General features: G+C 36.2%; 1 protein-coding gene across 6 annotated transcripts in view; it reads left to right on the top strand.

Moving 5' to 3' along the window:
* Nucleotides 1–14,631, top strand: part of klhl13 (kelch-like family member 13) — a 178,235-nt gene extending 163,604 nt beyond the window's left edge. For all 6 annotated transcript variants that reach the window (XM_028816087.2, XM_028816086.2, XM_028816089.2 and 3 more), the window contains one exon: nucleotides 13,116–14,631. In XM_028816087.2, the coding sequence (XP_028671920.1) occupies nucleotides 13,116–13,603 (488 nt within the window). In that variant the 3' untranslated portion in view covers nucleotides 13,604–14,631. The remainder of the gene's footprint in view (nucleotides 1–13,115) is intronic.
* The last annotated feature ends 2,427 nt before the right edge of the window (nucleotides 14,632–17,058 follow it).

Raw genomic sequence — 17,058 nt, 5'->3', positions numbered from 1 at the left:
GATGGGCAGAGGATGTCCAGTTTGTCCACAAATGCGTGAGTAAATTATTGAAATGTTTAAAAACGATGTTCCTCAAAGAAAGATTGGAAGGGATTTGTATTTTTCTCCCTGTACAGTTCATAATATCATTAAACAATTCAAAGAATCTGCAGGAATTTCAGTGCGTAAGGGCAAGGGCACAAGCCTAAGCTGAACACCTGTGATCTCCGATCCCTCAAACAGCTCTGCATCAAGAACCATTACTCATCAATAGCTGATATAACAACAGGGGCAAGGAATTACTTTGGCAAACCTTTGTCAAGCATTACAATAAGGAGTTACATTCACAAATGCCACTTAAAACTTTACTGTGCAAAAAAGAGGCCTTACGTTAATCATGTTCAGAAGCGACTTCTCTGGGCTCGGAGGCATCTGGGGTGGACCATCACACAGTGGAAATATGTATCGTGGTCACATGAATCAGTATTCCAGATCTTTTTTGGAAGAAATGGACACCGTATGCTTCAAACCAAAGACAAAAAGGAACCAGCCAAACTGTTATCAGCAACAAGTCCAAAAGCCAAGGTCTGTTGTGGTATGAGGTTGTGTGGGTGCACTTGGCAAAGGTAATTTAGAATTTTGCGATGACAGCATTAATGCAGAAATGTACATTGAGTTTTTAAAGCAACATATGCTGCCTTCAAGACAACTTCATTTCCAGGGACATCAGTGGTTTTTCACCAAGTCAATACAAAACCATATTCTGCATTCATTAGAAAGGCATGCCTGTGGAAGAGGCTACAGATACTGGACTGGTCTGACTGCAGTCTGAGCTGTCCCTAATAGAGAATGTGTGGAGAATTTTGAAACAAATAATGAGACAACAACATACCCTTTCTGTTCCACACCTTAAGGTATGTTTGCAGGATGATTGGGAGAAAATAACACTTGAAACGCTTCATTGCTTGGTGCCCTCAGTATTGTGAGAAAGAATGGCGATATTACAAAGAGGTGAATGGTTTACCTTCCTAACTTTTTTGGACTGTGTTGCAGGCCTGAAATGCAGAAATGGATGTGTATTAACAAATGAAATGGAGTTGACCAGACAAAATATGAAATATATCTTTGGCTCATTGTGTCTGCTATGAAATAAAAGTCAAAGTAAGTTTAAGAATCACTGCGGGTTTTTTTTGCATTTTCTGTACCATTCCAACTCTTTCTGACTTATTTCAGTAAATCTTCCTTTTATTTTGTATTAATTTTACATAAATAAATAAAATCATCTTGGTTTTTATGTATTCTGAAGTGGCCAACTTATATTGAAGTAAAATAGTAAACATGCATAGACTTTGGAAGGAGTTGAAATGCAATGAACCCACATAGTGCGCTAAATGTTCTTTATAAACCAGGGATGTGCAAAGTCATTCCTGGAGGGCCGCAGTGGCTGCAGGCTTTTGTTCCAACCCAATTGCTTAATAAGAAGCACTAATTGCTCTAGAAACACTTCTGCTTCATTTTAGTTATCTCCCTCGTTAAGATTTTGAACCCTTATTGCTTATTTAAGTCTTAAACAGCTGCATTCTTGGTTTTTAATTGCTCCTTATTAGCAATAAGATGCAAATGACAAAAGAAACCAGCAGTTATCCATTTTGCTTGTTACCCTTTACGCCTGTGTGTATTTATCATGCACTATTTGGTTTAATTAAATACTTGGAAGGAAAGAGAAGACAAAAAAGTCAAGGATTGAGAATTACCCATCCGTTTTACACTTCAAAATATTTGGATATCTTTAGAATGGAAAAAAAAAATCTAGGATTTGAGAATGACTTGACATAGCAGAGTTAAAGCACTAACAAGCCATGAAATGTAATTATTGGCAAGGATTGTTTTCTAATTAAACAACTGGGTTGGAATAAAAACCCGAGGCCACTGCGGCCCTCCAGGAATGACTTTGCACACCCCTGTTATAAACTTTGCTCAGTGCACTGACATTTACAGACTGAAGTGAGGAAAGCAATAATACCAAGTTTCAGTGCTCAATGGGAATTTGGTATCGGCGCAAGTGACATTTTAACGCAGACGTCCTACTGTCGTATCTTTACAAACTAATCAGACTCCCACATAGGGTATGAAAGCGCAGAGCATTAAAACCTTTTGTGTCTGTTATGTCAATAATATACTGGCCAATTATAAATTCATAGAGCATTTCACCCATTCTGTGTCAGGCAGAAACATCTGTGCAAACAACTTGCTTTCTTAATCTCCCCCCTTTACCTCTTAGAAATGCTCTAATATATACTACTATTAATGATAAAGGAACTATAACTGTGCTTCTGTAATAACACATCACTTCATTAAACTGAAACAGCGTTTGTATTGGTTTTGTGATGCCCTCCACTTAAATATATTCTTCACTGATTTCTTTAAGACTCTTCTATTATGAATCTTCACCTATTAATAACCCTTGTTTTGGAGTAGCACGGAGTATAATACCACAGCTTAAGGGACACTTAGTCATTATCATGTACTCTGCAATGCTTACCTGTCTTATCATTCTCATTAACTGGAAGAGTCCAGACTTGCCTTGGTTAGCCTTCTAGAAATGTCAACAACTGTCTAGTCCAGGTGGTCTTGTGTTGTAGTAAACTTAGTTTTACATTTTTTGTTGTTGTTTTTTTTTTAATTCATGCCACTTTACCCTAGCTTCTTAATTATCCTGGCCTTATGTCTGATGTGTACAACCATACATTTAATCTCTGATGATAATTTTATTTGTATTCAAATGGTCAAGCACTGGATCTTTAATGCTGTAAGTGGAGCTGCACTATGAATTACTAGCAACTTTATATATTTATTTTGCAAATGCTTGGAACTATGGACCCATCATCCAGTGATCTGAATGATTTTAATGAGTGGTTTGCATGATAGAGGTAATGGAACCTTTGTTTGGTGGACCCAGGTCATTTGGATTTTCAATGTAAAGTACATTTAATAGTTACATGATGTGCATTTCATGAAACAAGCCACAAGACAGGAATCTGTGTGATTACTTCCAGTGGGTAAAGAGTGGTACTGGTAGACATAATCGCACGGAAAAAAGCAAGTACATTAGAGAAAGCACAAAGAAAGTGTGTAATTGATAGACACGCACACACAAACAAGCAATATTAAGGTGCACACTGCAGCATGTGAGAGAAAGTGGTTGTTGATCTGTGACCACAGTTCACATTTTGACAGTAACTTGTTTCTTTGTGCCTTGTTAGTTCCTGTTCAGCCCCATGCTCAGATTATTTCTGCATATGAATAAAATGTCTGGATGAAACTTTAATAAGCCAGCATTCATTATTCAGCTCTGCAGTATTATCTGTAGCTTTTCCTATTAATGTATATTTACATGTTTAAGAAAAAAAGTTTTGAACATTGTTCTAGGTTATCACGTGTTCTAAATCGCACAAAACAAAAGAGCATTTTTTATTAATTAATATGATGCACAAATTGCATATATTCAGCTAGTTCTTTTTAGAATTTGTGAATGGTTTTGATCAAGTATTAGTGAAATCATGGTACAATGGTTGGCATTGCAGCTTCCCAGCTGCATGCACTTCAAATTCAATTCCCTGTTGTTTCTGTAGAATATGTGTACTCCCCTTGTCTATATGTGTTTTCTTCCAGTTCTTCAGTTTACTTCCACATCCCAAAATTGTGCATATTAAGTGACAGCTCTAAATTATCTTGTTGTGTATGTCATGTAGTCCATGAAAGAAATTAAGTAAACTTAAAAACATGGGGAAGCATTATGGCAAATTATTTTGAGCTCCTGTCTTGTGATGTCAGGAGCCTGTGTGTTCTGTAGCTGTCTGTGTGGAATTACTTTGTCCATATAGTTTTCTCTACTGTTTCCTTCCACATTCCATGTCAATATTTTAAAGAAAAGGTGGAGTGGTCCTAAAACTTGATTATTAATTTTTGGCAATGATGGTGCTAGAGAGTGGTGACTTTTAGTCAGACATACAGGTAAAAATGTTAATGTACTCTATGTACAGTGGAATAAATTTGAACCTAAATTTAAAAGATTGGCATGCATACCAGTACAGTTACCCACTGCTACTAGGGTAATCATAATAATAATAACCATATTATTATCATGTAATAACTGTACTGTAATCAAACAAGTTGATTCAGAAAATGAACAAATGGATTTATCTGTGTTTATTAAGTTAATTTAGGGTTTTGCAAAGAAATACCAATAATTATTAAATATATGCCATGTCTTAAGTAATTAAACTCTAAGGGTTCTTTGTTTTATTATTAGATTTTGTTTGTTATAGTTTCTGTAACTAATTTTTTATATAATAATCTTGTGTCCCCAAAATGTCATGCAATGAAAGTCCTGCAAGTATAAGCTGTTCTTTCTGCTTCGGTTGGTTGTGTCATTGCTGCAGGGCACAAATTCTACCATGCATGTTGACTAGTTTTAAAAGCTGCATGCCCTAGAGGTTAGTTTCTCAAAAGCTTTGTTTTTAACTTTACACTGAAACTCAGTGTCCTTGTTACTCTATTCACAAGGATTAGTGGTACTAGTAGTTCCTACAGAAATTGCAATACTGTGCATCTCTTAGTTGATGTATATACTGTATGTTATTTAAAAAAAGTACCGTATTAAAAGTTCACTGTCATCTACGTAACAATTCAAAATGATTTTTTATGTTTGTGCATTTGTGCTAGTCTGTGAGAAATTCCTTTTGAATTTTATAGTCTAGTTCTTTCTGTCAGCCTTACAAGCCCATTTTATCCAACGCAGAGGCTCAGGGTGACCTGAAACTTAATCCTGGTATACTGTACTTACTGTGCGTTTTTTATATAGCGTAATCTTTCAAGCCCCTTTCACTTAAAGACCAATTTACAGGTACAGTCATGCGAATAAGTAAGTACACCCCCATGAAATGTTTTTTCGTTTTTAACATATGTGGACATATCCAGATTTGATCTTCATTTAAACACTGTCTATAGATAAAGGTGATATATAATGTAACATGCACCCTGCCACGTTTACTCAATTGTATAATTTAAATAATAGTAAATGCTAATTTTGCTTGTAGAAAAACTGAGTACATTCCAACATTTATCACTAACTGAAATAGCTAAAATTCAGAACATAATTGGAAGTGATCTTGGAGGAACTTGTTTTATTTTAACCTCGGACATTTAGTATGGTTTTCTCTTTGTTATTGAAGTGTGTATCAACACTATGCCTAATAATTGAAAATCAACCAATCCACTGTCTGAAATGTCATGTGCAGGTGGTGAAGATTTCAAACAGCTGCCAGTTTGTCCAGTTCAGTCTAAGAGCAGAACACAGGATGCTCTCAGACAGAAGTCTACAAGAGTCCCAGTATTTCATCACAGGACCTATGCCTTAACTTTTGATGTCAAACTGCATGAGTCTACCATTAGAAAGAGACTGCACAAATTAGATAGATAGATAGATAGATAGATAGATAGATAGATAGATACTTTATTAATCCCAATGGGAAATTCACATTAGATCTACATGGGAGGTATACCAGGAGGAAACATTTGGTGTACAGAAAGAACATCATAACAAGAATGAAGTTTGCACATGAACACATAGGCAAAGACCAAGACTTCTGAAGCAAGTCGAATGGATATGTGCCCTGGCCAGACAAGGCAAAGATAGAGTTGTTTGGTCACAGTATCAGAAGACATGTTTGGTGAAAACCAAAGACAGTATTTGACCAGATGAACCTGATACCAACCAGTGGTGGAATGATTTGTGGCTGCTTTGCTGCATCAGGGCCTGAGCAGCTCACCTTCATAGAATCCACTGTGGGTTCTTCATTATGCTTAAGTACTGTATAATGTAAGACTATCTGTCAGAAGATTGAAACTCAACTGAAAGTGGACCTTGTAGCATACCAGTATATCCACTAAGGAATGGCTGAAAAGAAAGAAATGGAAGATTCTGGAATGGCTAAGTCTAACCCCGCCTCTGAATCCCATTGGGATGTTGTGATGGGATTTGAAACGTCCTACATATACAAAAAGCCCCTCAAACATCACAGAGCTGAAATAATTCTGTGTTAGATTTAGTACATTTGTGATAATAGTCTATATTTAGGAGGATGTTTTAATGTAGTAACTTAAACTTAGTAACTGCACTATATTTTGTGAAATCAAATCCACCTTTTGATATAAAAAATATAGGCATGTAAACAGTAATAAATATTTTATTTGACTAAATCATTAGCACACGTCCTTTGTACTAATCTACTCGAACCTGCTCATGTGTAATGACTTTATAATATAGATAGATAGCTTGAATGTTATACGTCCCTAGTGGGAAATTTTGACTTTTTTTACAAAAGCAATTTAAACAAATAAATATATAATATAACGTGTATGTGTGTGAACAATACATTTTAGTGCCATTCTTTTGCTCTTTATTTTTAGAATCCTTTAACTGAATTACACTTGACTATTTACAGTATATTATGGTGTAGCACAGTAACTCAGTGTTTAGTGCTGCTTACTGATAGCTCCAGAGACCTGTGTTCAAGTTGTAGTCTAATTACATTCCACTTTTTATGTTGTACATTCTTCCTATGTCTGCATTGGTTTTCTTCGGGTAACCTGTTTCTTTTTCCTTCATTTTTTTTTTTTTAATTGGCTTAGTGGAAAAGTACAACCATACACCTGGCATTGGACTGGCATTTTGTTCAGGTCTTTATACCTGATGCTGTCAAGATAGACTCTGGTTGTCCACAACTATGAACTGGAATAGGTTGCTTTGGAAATTGGATTACAATTGATATTCACTATAATGTAAAAAATAATACTTAAAGTAAAGGGGAATACAATGACACAGTAGTTAGCACTGATCCCTGACATTTCCAGGTTGAAATTCTGATGCAGTCTATATCCATGTTGTCAATGTTTGTATGGGTTTTCTTAGGGTATTTCAGTTTTCCTCATACATTCCAAAGGCATAGATAGGATAATTGCTGATTCTGAGTTGATATTCTTGATATGTGTGTGCCCTGAAATGGAATTGTTCCCCATTATAGGTTGATTCTTCCCTGCATCCAGATAGGTCCACTGTGTCACCTTAATTGGAATAAGTGTGTTAAGTATATTAATTAATAAAATGTAATAATAAACACAAACTACACACCAAAAATGGCTTTGTGAATGATAAACAACGCAAATGTCACAAGCTTAATGTGTGAATGGTTAAGCTTTCAGGTAGTATTATGTGCAGTGGTTATAATCTGGAAGACCGGACCATAGAGTCAGTCCATAGAGAAGCCACCTACCTGTTTTACTGTGTGACTTTATATATTATAAGAATGACCACTTGGTTATAGGTAGAAGTGACAAGTAAGTGAAGCAGTTGACTAATGATATCTTTAGATTTTTTTAGGTAAATAAAATAATAGAAACAAATATTTCTCTGAATGGTAAAATGCATATAAAAAATAATCCTTCCTAAATTAACATTTTAGAAAAAAAAACATACAGTAATCCCTCCTCCATCGCGGGGGTTGCGTTCCAGAACCCCCCGCGAAAGGTGAAAATCCGCGAAGTAGAAACCATATGTTTATATGGTTATTTTTATATTGTCATGCTTGGGTCACAGATTTGCACAGAAACACAGGATGTTGTAGAGAGACAGGAACTTTATTCAAACACTGCAAACAAACATTTGTCTCTTTTTCAAAAGTTTAAACGTGCTCCATGACAAGACAGAGATGACAGTTCCGTCTCACAATTAAAAGAATGCAAACATATCTTCCTTTTCAAAGGAGTGCGCGTCAGGAGCACAGAATGTCATAAAGAGAGAGAAAAGCAAACAAATCAATAGGGCTGTTTGGCTTTTAAGTATGCAAAGCACCGGGCACAAAGCTGTTGAAGGCGGAAGCTCACACCCCCTCCGTCAGGAGCAGAGAAAGAGAGAGACGGAGAAAAACAAACAAACAATCAAAAATCAATACGTGCCCTTCGAGCTTTTAAGTATGCGAAGCACGATGCAGCATGTCGCTTCACTAAGCAGCTGCACAGAAGGGAGCAACATGAAGATAATCTTTCAGCATTTTTAGACGAGCGTTCGTATCGTCTAGGTGTGCGAACAGCCCCCGTGCTCAATCCCCCTACGTCAGGATCAGAGAATGTGGGGTGGAGTGGTGGCTCTGAGGCTAAGGATCTGTGCTGGTATCCTGAAGGTTGCCGGTTCGAATCCCTGTCACTGCCAAAAGAGATCCTACTCTGCTGGGCCCTTGAGCAAGACCCTTAACCTGTAATTGCTCCAGGGGCGCTATACAATGGCTGACCCTCGCTCTGACCCCAAGGGGTATGCGAAAACTAACAAATCTATAATAATAAAAGGCAAAGCCCTCACTGACTGACTCACTCACTGACTGACTGACTGACTGACTCATCACTAATTCTCCAACTTACCGTGTAGGTGGAAGGCTGAAATTTGGCAGGCTCATTCCTTACAGCTTACTTACAAAAGTTAGGCAGGTTTCATTTCGAAATTCAAAGCGTAATGGTCATAACTGGAACATATTTTTTGTCCATACACTGTAATGGAGGAGGCGGAGTCACGTATCGCGTCATCACGCCTCCTACGTAATCACGTGAACTAAAAACAAGGAAGAGATTTACAGCACGAGTCACACGCGGGAACGAAGGTAAATGACGTTAATTTTTGACTGTCTTTTAATACTGTGTAAGCATACATATTAACACATGTGCAATTAAACATGTGCATTTACGGGGTGATTTCTCAGGCTTAAAAGCTCACCTTTTATCAAACGCGGGAACAAAGGTAACTGACGTTGTTCACTGTCTTTTAATACTGTGTAACCATACATATTAACACGTGCAATTAAACGTGTGCATTTACGGGGTGATTTCTCAGGCTTAAAAGCTCGCCTTTTACTAAAAAGGTAAATGCAAAACTATTTTCAATCAGTTTATTGAAACGCTCCCGTTAAGGATTGCAATAACATATTCGCGAGATAAAAGAACGAAGTAGGGGGAAATGGAGGAACAGCCGGAAACAGCGAAGAGCAAAAAATTAATTAAACAATTGAGAACGGAGCGAGTGAAGCATACAAGCATGTTCATAAGGGAAACAAAGCACGGTGTAAAACGTAAGTTTAAATTAAGTTTATAGAAACGCTCCCGCTGCGGATTGCAATAACATATTCGCGAGATAAAAGTTTAATGAGAAGACACGAGGTATAAACGAACCACACGCCGTGGCGCAACGTTAAGGGCAACAGTTTCAACCATTCTATGATCTGCTTCTCGCAACTGAAAGACGGCACATGGCGGATGTTAGCCGACTTGCTGACCGCAACGTTAGGGGCTTCAACTATGGCGCTGACGCCACATCTCAGTGCCAACACTTTGCAGACTCTACTTAAAAGACACGCCCTCCTCACTGGACAGTTAAAAAGACCAATCAAACTAACGATGACATCAAGTATTACCCAATCAAAAGTAGGAAAGGAGGCATCTTCATAAAATGCGTGTGGGATGATTTGCATGACACGCTGCTTTAAAAAAAAATGATAAAAAAAATACGGGATAAATCCCGTCCAGTATTGATTCAAAACGGGACGCGCAATTTCATTCTCAAACGCGGCACGATTCCGTATTTTAAAGGACGGGTGGCAACCCTACAGTGCCAGGTAACCACCCATACAATCAGATTGTGATTCAGACTAGGAATGCAATGAATGTAATTACCCCGATCTACATACAAGGCGAAAGTCTTGCAACATTCAAAGATGATGGTTTGGGATAATTAGTACTTATTAAGTACACCATGGCACATAAAAGAGCTTATGAAGCCTTGAACCGAAAAAAGCAAGATCTCAGAGATCGTAAAAAAAAAAAGGAGGTAATGTCGTTTTACTCGCTGTACATTTTACTCAAACATTACCAGTTATTCCACGAGGGAGACCAGCAGATGAACTCAACGCGTGTTTAAAATCCATGCTTCTCCCACGCTCGGTTATATGTCGCATGTTCTCGGGTAGGTACACCAAAAAATTTATACATTTAAGCATGTAATGGGCAAACAAAAAATGAGGTATGCCCGAAGGCACTGCAGTAGTACTCAATGTAACTTTACTTCTTAAATATTGATGTTTTACTGTTTAATAATTTATACGCTTCTTATATATTGTTCAAATTCTTTTATCAAAATACCAGTGACAGCGCAATGCACGATAACATGGAGTGAATACACCATACGCATCTGCCCACGGCCGCCCTGGTGTGCGCAGATAGGAGTTGATTCTAAAATAAAATAAACATAAAAAGAGTAATACAATCATCACCCATAAAGCGGATAGCAGACGTGACGTATTATATGTGTACCAGATTTCAAGTCAATAGGTGAAACGGTTTGCAAGCTACAGGTGATTTAAAATCCTGGACAGACCAACGAAAAGCCACGGTAGCAAATAATAGAAGAAGATTTTACTGTTTAATAATTTATATTTATATGAAATGTGCTTGTTATATATTACTTCATATTCTCATATGATAATGATGTTAATGTTGTTTATATTGATTTCTATGTTATTGTAAGTGCATCTATGTGTGTATATGTATGTATGTGTATATATATATATATATATATATATATATATATATAAAAAATATATATATAAAACATATATGTCTATATGTATATATAATATATCTGTATATGTGTGTGTATATGTGTATATGTATATATATATGACAGCAACACTCATAACAATGACAACACAATTACATTGACAATCATGTTACGTTATTTTTAAAATGTTTCCTTTACTTTTTCATAACCTCTTTAACACACTACTTCTCCGCTGCGAAGCACGGGTATTTTGCTAGTTTCTAATACGAGAAATCGTATAAGACGAAATAAAAGAACAAAAGAGAGAGAGAAAAGTAAGTTGGGTAGCTTCTCAGCCATCTGCCAATAGCCTCCCTTGTATGAAATCAACTGGGCAAACCAACTGAGGAAGCATGTACCAGAAATTAAAAGACCCATTGTCCGCAGAAATCCGCGAACCAGCAAAAAATCCGCGATATATATTTAAATATGCTTACATATAAAATCTGCGATAGAGTGAAGCCGCGAAAGGCGAAGCGTGATATAGCGAGGGATCACTGTATTTCCAAATTTCTGCTTCTTCTGAAAATTAAGGTGAAAATCACTCAATAAACAGAGACTGACAGTTGAACCTAACTTTTAAGCATGTTTAGAAGAATACCATAAATAGTATCAGAGACTGAGCTTTATTATTTTCTGAGATCTGTTTAATTTGGCACTTATACAGTGATTTGTGAAATGGCTTGTATATGTAAGATAACATGAAGGTAGGTTTTTTTTGTGTGTGTGTGTACACTAAAATTTCTGATGAGCTGTTTAAAATTTTTTGTAGGGCATATTATGTACATGTAGTGACAGTAATGTGAATGTAAAGTGACTCAAAAGGAAATCTAAAATTAATAGATGATCTGAAAAGTTTTTTTGGCACAAATTGATGTTAGCTCATTTTTGAAAATAAGTATCTTATTTGCCATAATAAATACTCCAGCTCTTAACGTTAACCGCTTTCCATGAAGATTTATCTTAAGCCATATCTTGTGATGCGATGTGTAGAATGAAAATATCTAGCCATTGTCCATAAATTAAATAAGGGAGAGAGATAAACGTAGTAAGACAGCATACACATATGAATTCGTGTTTCAATTTTTTTTTACTTGAATATTTTGAATGAAATGGGCATTTCAAAGCAGTGTTTATGGAAAGCAATTCAAAACAAAAAGGAAGTAATTTCCTCTGCGGTAATATATATTATTCAATATGATCATGCAGCACAATTTACTTTACATTATTATTTTTACCATTCAGTCTTTTTGTGATTCATATGATGATGATATCTTTTCAGTCCTTCTCAAGGTGCTAAGTAAAACTTTGAGTCATTGACATGAAAATATTAGTGATCTTTCTCTCATTAAAGATGTGCCATCATTTTCAAGGTCACCAAAGTATGAGTATATAATACTGTACATTCTACTTGTTTTGATGTTTGTCCGTGGAAGCTGTGTCATATTAGAAATATTTGTTTTCCGTATTCTAAATATGAAATACCTGTTTGATTGCTTTACCTCTTTTTGAAAACATTTCAGTAGATTTACAATATTAATGCTACTGACCTGGGTTTAATTCCTGTGTCTTCCATTGTCTGTTTGGTGTTTGTACTTTCTCCAGTGATCTCATAAGTTATCTTTATGTTGCTTGATTTTGTCTTGCATCCTGATGGCATACAGTATATTTTAAATTAATAGACCACTCTTAAGTCAGGAATCTAAGAACTCGGTTCCTGGATACCGTCAGTACTTAAAGGTTTTTGTTCCAGCCACTTTCCTTTATCAGAAACCAGCTCTCCCCATTAATGGAACATGTTGAAATTTTAGTTTTCTCACTTGTTAAGAATCCTGAAATGTCTCTTTCACACTTAAACACTTCCTTTCTCTTTTTACTTTCCTGGATTAGCATTGAGCTGCTAGCAACAAGGAACAAAAAGCTGATTTGGTTCCATTTGCACCTGTGCGGTTTTAACATAAAATACAATTCTCAATATTTGGCAGAAATGTTTTGAAATGGCAAAGGTCTAAGTTGAAGTAATGTACAGTATACATTCTAATAATTAAATTGCATGTTTCATTAATAGCAGGGATCAGCTATTGAATTTAAATTTGACTAATGTGAAAACTTGCAGGCATTGTACAACTCCCAGGAAATGAGTTTGAGACTTTTGTTCTTTACTAACTTAGTGCTGGACCCCTTTAATAAGCAGGTATTCCATTTAAGTTTGCTTCTTACTTTGTTTTCAGTGCCTCTAAGAGATTTTTTTTTTTCACCAGTACTACAGTGGGTATAGGAATTTCAAAAATGATGTATTCATTATTTAAAAAAAAAAAAACTTTCTTAGTATAAAATACTAAGTTTGTTGGAAGACTTCTAGCTATTAGATAGGATGGTTAAAATGTAGTTAAATGTAAATTTCTTACTCAAGCTGTCTTTTGTTTTCATATTATAGGAGGAATCACTCATGACACTTTCCAAAAAGAACTAATGTGCTTCGATCCAGATACGGATAAATGGACTCAGAAGGCTCCCATGACCACAGTTAGAGGCCTTCATTGTATGTGTACTGTTGCCGACAGGCTCTATGTTATTGGTGGAAACCACTTTAGGGGAACCAGTGACTATGACGACGTTTTGAGCTGCGAATATTACTCTCCTAATTTAGATCAGTGGACTCCAATTGCAGCCATGCTACGTGGGCAAAGTGACGTTGGGGTAGCAGTCTTTGAAAATAAAATATACGTTGTAGGCGGCTACTCATGGAACAATCGCTGCATGGTGGAAATAGTTCAAAAATATGATCCAGAAAAGGATGAGTGGCAGAAAGTGTTTGACCTTCCTGAGTCACTTGGGGGTATTCGAGCTTGTACTCTCACTGTATTTCCACCAGATGACAATGCTGGATCACCTTCAAGAGAATCTCCCCTCTCTGCACCTTAAGAAGGATTCTGACTTTAATCTTGAATTATCTAACATTTTGCACTGCATCATGGAATAAGTACCACATAAAGTGGTTCTTCTCAATGATTTTTCTCTTGCTGGCAGTGGCCTTTCAGTGTGTTTTTATTATTCAAGAACACTGTTACTTACCTTACACTGTTAGGCTGGCCTTTACCAAGCAGAAAACAACGGATACACTTGTTAACCTCTTTGATAAAACTCTAAAATTTAAACAACAGTGTACTTGTTTTCAGCTTGAGTACCTTTTAATAACTGCATTTTGAGTTTTTGGCACAAAAACCTCCAATAGTGCCATACAATGGAAAGAAAAGCAATTAATGTTTTGTATAATATACTTTTCAACTTGAGTAATCACTGTTCCATGTGCTTTTTATCAGCTAGGAGGAAGAGGGATATGGCAAAGTTATGATTCTAGTGGGTTATGTTACTTTTGTATCTTTATGCCATTAAAAAGCTAGGGCAATTGCCCTCTGTTAAGTTATTACTTTTTAATATCTCAGGGGTCATCCTGGCTTGGAACCCACTCATAATCCATGCCCTACTCCCTTCTCTCCGTTGGAACATTTCACTATTTGGTTTTACTGTACTCCTTAAGAACAATGCTGTTTTATACATTTAATAAAACCACACAGAAATAACAAAAACGTTGTTCAGAGATAACAAGTGCTGAAGAATGACTGATGTTGTCAATTCAGTATGAAAACTGGGTAGCACAAATTTCAGGGCATTATATTAAACACTATTAAATCCTTATTATTCCTGCTATTTTATTGCCACAAAATGTTTGAACAGAATGGATTTCTGTGAAATTGCCCTGCAGAATTTACCAAAAGAACTATAGCAATAAAAAACATGCTCATTGCCAAAATTGAAAACTCGGCATTGAGGTCGCTACACATTTTTTTTTCTACAGATATTGAATTTGTGGATCTATGACTTAAAATTATGCAGATTTTTTTTGTTTGTTTGTTTTTAAGATAAATAAATATTTGCTTCTTGTGCTGCTATTCTTTTCCTACCTTTTGTAAACTCTAAAATAACACTTTTAAGTTAAAAGTCCCTTCTCAACCTCCCTTTAGATAGAATATGAAATTCAGTTGATATTTTTATCTTAATACTGTATGTCAAATGTCACTTCTCTTCAAAAGAACTCTTCATCATGTTATAGAGCAGGATCATTGGTTACTATAATAGTCTAAAAGAAAAATGATTAGTAACTGCTGATGAACTAAGCACATTTCTTTTGATCCATTTACCCAGAGGACACAGGGTTATGCAAGCTGCCTATTTTATTGAGATTAATCGGATGATTGCTAGTTGCAGAAGCAGCATTATATGTGGTGACACAATTCAGTGGTGCACAGTTACAGAGCAGGCATCAGTAATTTTGTGCATTGCAGCAAACCAAGAACACCAGTTACTTTACTATGGGATGAACAAAATTCCTTCAAGTTTCAGAATTTTAATTAGCTTTGGGAGCCTTTTTGTAATATTAATATTTATCACCCACCAAAATTATCTTTTGGCTATGAATTGTTCCTTTGTGGATACTTTAGATAATGACTATTCATATTTTGGACATCAGACTCTTTGTAGTAAGTAGTCCGTATATTCATTAAAGCAGTTGTTTAGCACAATTACAGCACATGTTACAGTAGATCGACAAGCCTGAATAATGCTGCTCTCTGTGCTCTCAATAAAGTGTTTGAAATTAATTGTACAGGTACCTACTAATTATTTGACTACCTTTATTGTTATTTGGTTTCTTAAAACGCTTCCTGTCATTTGGATCTGACAGCAATGATCTGCCTGTGGCAGACATGGCTTTTGTTTAGCAGACCATGAGTTTTCATCACTCAAAAAAAATACTCTTAAAGCAAACTGTGCCTTGTGTTGTGTGTGTCATAAACAGTTTTCTCCTATTCATATCATACCTTTTCATTATAATGTGTGATATACCTATGCCTTCTTCCTAAACTAATCTTATCCATTTTGTTCTTTCAGGTGTATTGCCCTTAGCAGTATGTGCTTGAACATACATATAATTCTCAAGTGGCTGGCATCTGTGAGAAGGTGGCACCTTGTCAGTAGGGTGGTATTTCTCCAGATTTTGTGGTCTCTTCTAGAAGTTCAAAGTCATTCTGTTAGTTTGATAAGAGTAGCATCTTCTGTGCTCTCAATTTTGCAGCAATAGACACCAGGTTCATGCCACCCTTGCAGGATAGAAAGTGAGTAGTGAGAGTTAAAGGTCATCTTTGCTGAAAGAGGTTATGTAAAACAGTCATAGTATGGAGCTAATATCACTTGTATGGAAATAACAGAATGCTGGCTATCTGACTAAATTACTGTTATCTCTCACATCCATTTTATTCACTAAAATTACTTTTGTAAAAAATATTTATTAATTTAGTTCTGATCTTCTGATCTTGCTTAACCCTTGTGTGGTTATCAGGTATGAATGTTTCCTAAAAAAATGTTTTCTTCAACCTGAGATGCGATGTATTTGGTTTATTTTCTTTAAAGAGCATGTTAAGGGACAATTTTATTTTTGTCGAGTACATATTGTGAAACCCAAAAATACATTTACATTTCACTGGTAGTATTGGGTCTACTAGACCAGTGAGCAATGCAGTTGTTGAAAGTCTGTAAAACAACAATGACATCACTTTAGAAGCATTGTGTCCACATATCCCAAACCTAATCCCATCATACCTATCATAGTAAACATTTACGTTGCCATTAACCATGAATACCCCCCCCCCCCCCCCCCGCCTCGACTCTTCCATGCCCATTCAACCTCCAGCAATACCAAAGACAAATACATTTTAGAAAACTGTAAAACAACAATATCAGTACTTTAGCATTATTGCTTCCAAATGCCCCAAAATTAATTCCATCATACCAATCATTTACATCACTATCAACAATGAATACCCCTATCAACTCAATTCAAGTCAATTCGAACTCTGACAGTGAGTTTGAAGAAGAGGATAGAGCTCTTAGACAAGCAGAGAAATATGGATGTCAAAAATTATGAAATTGAATGGTGGTATTATGCATGGAAGGAGCTACTGTGCCTTGCTGCCAATATGATAAAGATGCAATTAGGGCCAACGCTGATGGCAGTCACGCTGGTACATGCCATTGTGTCTTCTTTTGAACTTTTTATTCCAGACACCATCCAGAAAATCATTCTGGAATGCACTAATTTGGAGGGAAGGCGTGTTTTTGGAGAGAGGTGGAAGGATATGGACCAAACCAATTTACATGCATTCTTTGAGCTTCTTATACTTGCTGGTGTTTTCAGATCTAATGGGGAGTCCACTGAATCCCTGGGGAATGCAGAAACTGGCCAAGATTTTTCCGTGCATTGATGTCTCTGAAAGACCTTCACAATATTTCTAGGATTATCCGCTTTGATAACCGAGACACCC

Source organism: Erpetoichthys calabaricus, chromosome 12 (assembly GCF_900747795.2).
Source record: "Erpetoichthys calabaricus chromosome 12, fErpCal1.3, whole genome shotgun sequence".
In the NCBI taxonomy this organism is placed as follows: domain Eukaryota; kingdom Metazoa; phylum Chordata; class Cladistia; order Polypteriformes; family Polypteridae; genus Erpetoichthys; species Erpetoichthys calabaricus.
This window is presented reverse-complemented; position numbering and strand designations above follow the sequence as displayed.